General features: G+C 38.8%; 1 protein-coding gene across 1 annotated transcript; it reads left to right on the top strand.

Annotated features, from left to right (window-relative positions):
* LOC139139188 (arylacetamide deacetylase-like) lies at window positions 1-6139 on the top strand. The gene is made up of 4 exons (XM_070707996.1): window positions 1-308; window positions 1691-1925; window positions 3587-3653; window positions 4541-6139. The coding sequence occupies exons 1-4, from the start codon at window positions 171-173 to the stop codon at window positions 5334-5336; spliced, it is 1236 nt and encodes a 411-aa protein (XP_070564097.1). The 5' UTR covers window positions 1-170; the 3' UTR covers window positions 5337-6139.
* The last annotated feature ends 500 nt before the right edge of the window (window positions 6140-6639 follow it).

Here is a 6639-nt window from a genome sequence, read left to right as displayed (position 1 = left end):
GTAGAAAGACAGTGACCTTTAGACCTGTCGCGTCGGGCGAAGTGACACCGATTGGCGAAACACTCTGATCGTGCCTGTAAAGTTCAGTGAACCTTAATAGAAGTCGATCGATGACCGTTCAGGTCACCAAATAGCCCCGCACATATCTACCTCGGTATTACTCTGCTGAAATGGGTAAAATCTTGAAAGGGTTTGCCATTCTGGGGGTTGTGATCGCGTTCTTTTTGTACACACCGCGTCCGTACGGAATGGCGGAGTCGGGGAGAGTCACTTTCTTCAACGCCGCCGGTAGGACCGTCCGGTTCACTGTAAGTATTATTTGTACCACAGGAAGCCAAATGCCTTACTCGATGCTTGTAGAGATTATTCATAATCTTGTACAAAGCGGTCTCTGTGAAGGACCGGCAGTCATTCTGACATATAATCACGGCGAGTATGTGGCACACATGGCTACTTCGCGCATGCTCTCTGAAATATCTGTACTGAAGACCTGTGAAAGTTTTGGCACTTTTGCTCGTTCTTTCGCCGTAAACGTTTCACAAAGTCCCAAAAAACGAAAAGAAAGAAATGTGTGGAGAGTGCTTCAGCGTAAGTCTTCATAATGACAGGAAGCGAAAGGAAACAAATTTGAGCAGAAGTTTATCGTCAGTATGACTCCATGGTAATCGCATGCAGAAAGTTTGTACCCGAGTTTCGGGTTGGAAATGCAGTAGACCTATTGTGCGACTTTTCCAGGGGCATTGACCAGTCGTGACCCTTGACCCAGGAGTGTGCCTTGTCATATACACTGACCCATTTCTGCAAAGTAAAATGGTGTTTTGGTTTAAAGAAACTGGTGCATTGATTTATGAAACAAAAGTCTGTCTAGGAACATTTTCAATTATACAAATCAGTGCTGACAAGAAATGATAATACTTGAATAGTGGGTATTTGCTTCAACTTTTCATAAAGCTCAAATAAGGCAGATTTCAAATAGTCTAGACCCTGAGACAATGTCTTTGGCTTTCATCCATATGGATGATGGCCAAAGACTGAGTTGGGGTTCTAGACTGGCTAGGCTGCAAATGACGCCATTTTCTCATTAATCAGCAAAAATAAATATTTGTCTGCAAATTGAGATCACATTTTGGGGATTATAGGCATGCAAGAACAATAAAAACAATAGTCATTGGTCAATGTCATGATGAACACTATAGAAAAGACATAACAAGAAATAATGGCTCAGCTAGACTACAAGCTGGCAACAGTATAACCAACAATACCGAAAATTTGTTCCCATTTTAAGCAGCAGTGCACATATGCAGTAACAAACCCGTAATCACAGGCAACGCTATTGATCAAATCCTTTACATCCTGTGGATAGATCTAGAAAAGCCGGGGGGGGGGGGGGGGGGGGGGGGAGTTTATGGAACATAACAACCATGCAAGTATCCATTTCCTTATTTGCAAAACATGAGTGAGGAACGTACACCAAATTTCTCCTCATTTTCTTGTTTACTTAATTACCCTTGCCTGCAATGTATACAGTGTAGAGAAGACAGCATTGCAGCAAAGAGATTTGATGTAAATTTTGGCAGACTCAAAGATTGGGTTACATAGTAGAGTTTAAAATTTTTGGTTGGTGAGGAGCAAAACTGAATATTGATGTAAATATATTTAAAGTGGAAATTCTTGTTTTCTTTGATCTCAGGGATATCTATTGCAGTATCTGGGAATAACTGAAGAGTACAAAATCCAGAGGCACTTTCTGGACATGGCTCATGAATACACAAGGAAAGGGCGACCAGAGACCACAGACCTTAATATCACCAACACCAAGTTTGATGGTGTCAGTGTCCGTATCTATGAACCTTTGAAAAAGGAAGTGGAGAAAATGCCAGCTGTGGTGTTTATCCATGGTGGTGGCTGGAGTACACTGAGTGTAGGTCTGTAGATCTCTGTACAGTAAGATGTATACATGTAATCATCATTAACCGTTGCAATGAACTCTGTGTCTTAATTCCAGCAACCACAGTTTCTTAAGAGACGGTGATCAGGGCACTCAGGGAAGGACACGTTGACCCTGCACCTCTGTAGGAGCTTAAAATTATAACCTGTTCACCCCCAATTCTCCTGTGGACAGGTCCACATTCACCATCAATTACAATTGTTTGGCCCAAACCATGGGGGTGAAAGGGTAAAAGAAAGAAAAATTAGCCATCAAATTATTGTATCTGTTTCACCTTTTTCTTCTTGTGGGCTGGATTTGTAATTGCTTTTCTTTTAGGATGTGCAAGTTGAAGGCAATATGTAATGCAACTTCCAAGCATTTTGAAATGTTCAACTTTCTTAGATCAGTGATGATGGTTTCTCGTCATCACATTCACACTGACATTGTCTGTAAATATCTATAAATCAATCCTTCCAGTTGTCATGTTTTTACTTTGACCAGTCAATTCAGATCAGTTTTCATTAATACTAACACAGCACAGACCTGTAGACTGGTTGTGGTATGGTATATGTAGAATAGAATATAAGTGCACAGAATGCAAATTACACAAATCTAGAAATACCATCAAATTGACAAAACTTCCATGTCACAACAATCAAAATGTTGCAAAAATGCATTAGGGCTACTTGACAGTTTCAGCAGATATCATTTCTTTGAATGAATACATACTTTTTTAACCGTTTTGTGGGGACTGTCCTTGTAATCAGGTTTTGATTTAGCTAAAAAGACATCATAACTGTAGTAAAAATTGAAATCTGCTGACTACACATAGAGAAAAGTTTCAATTAGCAGCATCTGAAATTGGCAAATTGACAGACTAAATTCACTAAAAAGGATGCTAGCTAAAGAGACATGTTTTACTGTAGACAATTGAAGTGAATCTCAACCCTCTGAGCGCCAAAGTCAATTTTTGTTGCGGTTATGAAATACACTCCCGACAAATTTTTCAGATATTTGCCAAAAATTTGATTAACCCTTTCCTTCCTACATTATAGAGAAACCCTGTATAACCCTTATGGCCTGAAGTACAGCCAATGAGATGTGATGTCCATTTGGTCAAAAATTATGAAAAAAATTACAGAAAAATTCGGAAATATCAGTACAATGTTGCACTTCAATTTTGGTGGGAAAATTTGCAACACTCACAGGGTTAATATATCAGTAGTAATTGCAGACTGAGACTTTATCTGCCATCTGTATAAGTCTGCCCACTCTGAAAACGTTTTCTGGTGAAGAAAATACTTCAAAGTTATTTGGTATGAATAGAATCACAATTGTATTGTATAGCACATTCAAAGAGATAATGTTGATGTTGAAAGTCTATGCAAATTGACTCAAAAGGAAATAAAAACAACAAACATAGAACTCATTTGAAACCTTTATGGAACATATCAAAAACTTTTTGAGTCAAAGATGGGCATTATGTGTTCCAAAGAGGAAGTATGCCATTGGCTTGTTCCTGACATCTGAGAAGGAGTTCCTTGTCTTTGCAAAGTAGTTACCCATGGTTTGGGCCATAGAATATGGTATTGCTGATAAGTGGTCGGTCATGTTTACGCTTCTCTTATGATTATACTGGGTGTCTCTTCTTTACAGAAAATTATGATGATGTAACAACAGACCTAGCAAGGCTTCTTGGACAAGTGGTCCTTATATCTGTAGAGTAAGTATATTTACATGTAACATATCAATCCATCATGTAATTAATATGGACATTTCAATCATACCAATGTACATGTATTCACATACTTAGAAACAGTTGCACTTCTCTGTGATAATACATGTCTGTGATAGTTTAGCACATAACTACATCTTCGCCACAGACTGATATGCAGAGATAAATGCAATGCACATTCATATAGGCAGACAGATATTATATACACATATACATGATCACATACAATGATACATATATTACTCCATTGTCTGTTGTACATGGTACCTACATACATACATTTATATGCACATGTATTGTTCTGCAAAAATATTTGTTCTTGTCGTATGAGTGTTTATCTCAATATTATTTTGAAATCACCAGAGCCATCCACATGTTTCACAACCGGTGTTTCAGGCAGTCAAGAGGTTCTCACTTCCAGAAACGACCTTTTTTCTCCCTGTGTTGAAACCTTCCAGAGAGTTTCATTTGATGCCAGTTCCATGTTGCCCATTCATTTGACTAACTTCGTCGCATTTATATACAATAATAATAATAATGCGATATTCCCAATTCAGAAAAGTGTTTAAAAAATGCTTGCAAACACAATCACAGAAAAGAAAGTAAGATGTGTTTGGGAAAACGATTGTGAAACATAGTTGTCTGGCAAATAATCGAGTCCACTCCCCGAGTACCTGGTAGTTTGACAAATTCACAGTATGGACTGACTGTTATCGTTAGGATTACATAGAATATGCAAATTGTCCTTGAATCAGTAACTACAGAGGCATGACCAACAGAGGTACATGACATACACACTGTTGGAAAATTAAAGGGAAACCATTTCAAAATTTACTAATAGGAAATATATAATACCAATATTTCATTTGTTGCAGCTATAATCTTGCTCCAGAACATCCCTTTCCTGAACCAATGGATGAGTGTTACCGGGCAACCAAGTGGCTGCTTGATAAAGCTGATGACTATGGCGTTGACGCCAACAGAGTTGCTATCGTTGGAGATAGTGCTGGGGGCAACTTGGCGACCTCAGTGGCCTTACAGATGAAATTCAACAAGGTGTCACCACCGCTGAAAATGCAGGCACTTATTTATCCATGTTTGCAGCCCTTGGATTTCACGCTGCCCTCTTATCAGCAGAATAATTATGCCTTCGATGGCTTGATCAACACATATGATATGACCAAGTACTGGCTATGGTATGCAATCGGCAAAGCCCCACGGAATCTCACAGATGCCATGTACCAGGGCCACTTTCTCCGAAAGGTGAAAACTTCCAGCTACAGCAGAATGACGAAATACATCCACCACGGCATGGTGCCGGAAAAACTTAAGGAAAGTGGGTATTATCCAGTTGAGGAGGCCAAAGACTATGTCAATTATATTCCAGAAAGTTTAATGCGTGTTTTCCTCCATCCGTACTTTTCACCTTTACTGGCAGATGATCTTTCCGGATTGCCATACACCTACGTCCTAACGGCACAGTTTGATGTGCTCCGGGATGAGGGAATACTCTATGCAAAGAGACTGAAAAAGGCTGGTGTGAATGTAGGCCTTAACAATGTGCCAGATGGATTCCATGGGATGCTCAACTTGGGCTTTGATTTTGATGGTTTTGAAATTGGTAAAAGAATTCGGAAGGATGTAGCAACAGTAATCAGAAATAAACTTTAGCCCTTGCTCTGGAGTGGCATTTCAACAAATGTCGAATTTCCTGCAAACTGTAGTGTTCAGGAAGATAGTACAAACAATATTCAAGATTGATCAAAATCGTAAAATGGATGACACCATCCAGTTAAAACTACCAGAGACATCTAGAAAACAAATTAACATAACATTCAAACCAACATTAAATTTCCTGTTCTTTACTACCAGATAGGGCGGCCCACATCAAAGTACAGTTACACCCTTGTATGAACCTGGGACCATCTCAGATTGTTACACAAGTTCAACAATTTTTAAGTTTTAGAAGTTGAACGGCACAGTTGGCTTTGAAGCTAGCTGAATAAATGAGGAAGCGTTCTTTGAGAATGCTCACTTTTGTGTCCAGTTCTTGTGGTCATCAGAATACACGTAACTGTGAAAATCGAACCGTCATCAAAATCTGCTACCCCAAACAAATACACTTAGCTTTTTGAACTACTGCAACTTTGTAAGAGTGTCCATTGCCTATGTCCAATTCAACTTTGTCAAAGAAAATAGATGTTTCACCAGACCTGACTTTTTCAATGATGATGCTTAAGTTACCATGACTGACAAGCACACTTATGACAGTGAGATAGATAAGCAACGTATTGAACTCACATCTCTTGATAGTTGAAAATGGAGAATAATTTCATAAACACGTCTAGTATCGTCTGTCAAACTTTCATACCGTACTTCATATTTGTACTTAAAATCTTTAACTCTGATATTTTAATGAGAAAACAGCTAGCTTTGTATGGTGCTAATGAAATAAAGTGTTTTTTTTACTAGCCCATGTACCAGCAATGTCTTTTCACTTTGATCATGATAAATAAATTGACAAGTTGCTGTAAAAATGTGTCATTTGAAGAAGATAGAGTTATCTGAAATATCAATATAACCATGCCCTTTGTGTTGATAGAAGGCTGCCATGTAAGTCGTTGTCTGGAACAGAAAGGCCACACATGTGTTTTTCTGTATTGTTTTGTTTCAGAACCCTTTGTTCTGCATCAGAGGATGAACTATTACATTCAGTTGTGTGTGTTACTAGTGTGGTTCAAAGTCCTTGAACTATTGAAATAGACTATTTCAAGTAAGGCCTGAAAGAAAATAAATTTTTCGTCGGAATCGCCGCTTCTATTTTGCTCGATTTGGGCATTTTTTTTTTATTTCGGCAGATTCATACTTCTGCATTGACAAATACTTTAGTTCCGCCGCTGGCGGCGCCCTACAATTCGTCAGGTTTTCGCGGGCATGTCATGCATGTAGGATTCTGAACGAGACTTCCGACGTG

The sequence above is a fragment of the Ptychodera flava genome, chromosome 8 (genome assembly GCF_041260155.1).
Source record: "Ptychodera flava strain L36383 chromosome 8, AS_Pfla_20210202, whole genome shotgun sequence".
Classification (NCBI taxonomy): domain Eukaryota; kingdom Metazoa; phylum Hemichordata; class Enteropneusta; family Ptychoderidae; genus Ptychodera; species Ptychodera flava.
The sequence above is the reverse complement of the archived record's forward strand: the minus strand, read 5'-3'. Positions and strand labels throughout refer to the sequence as shown.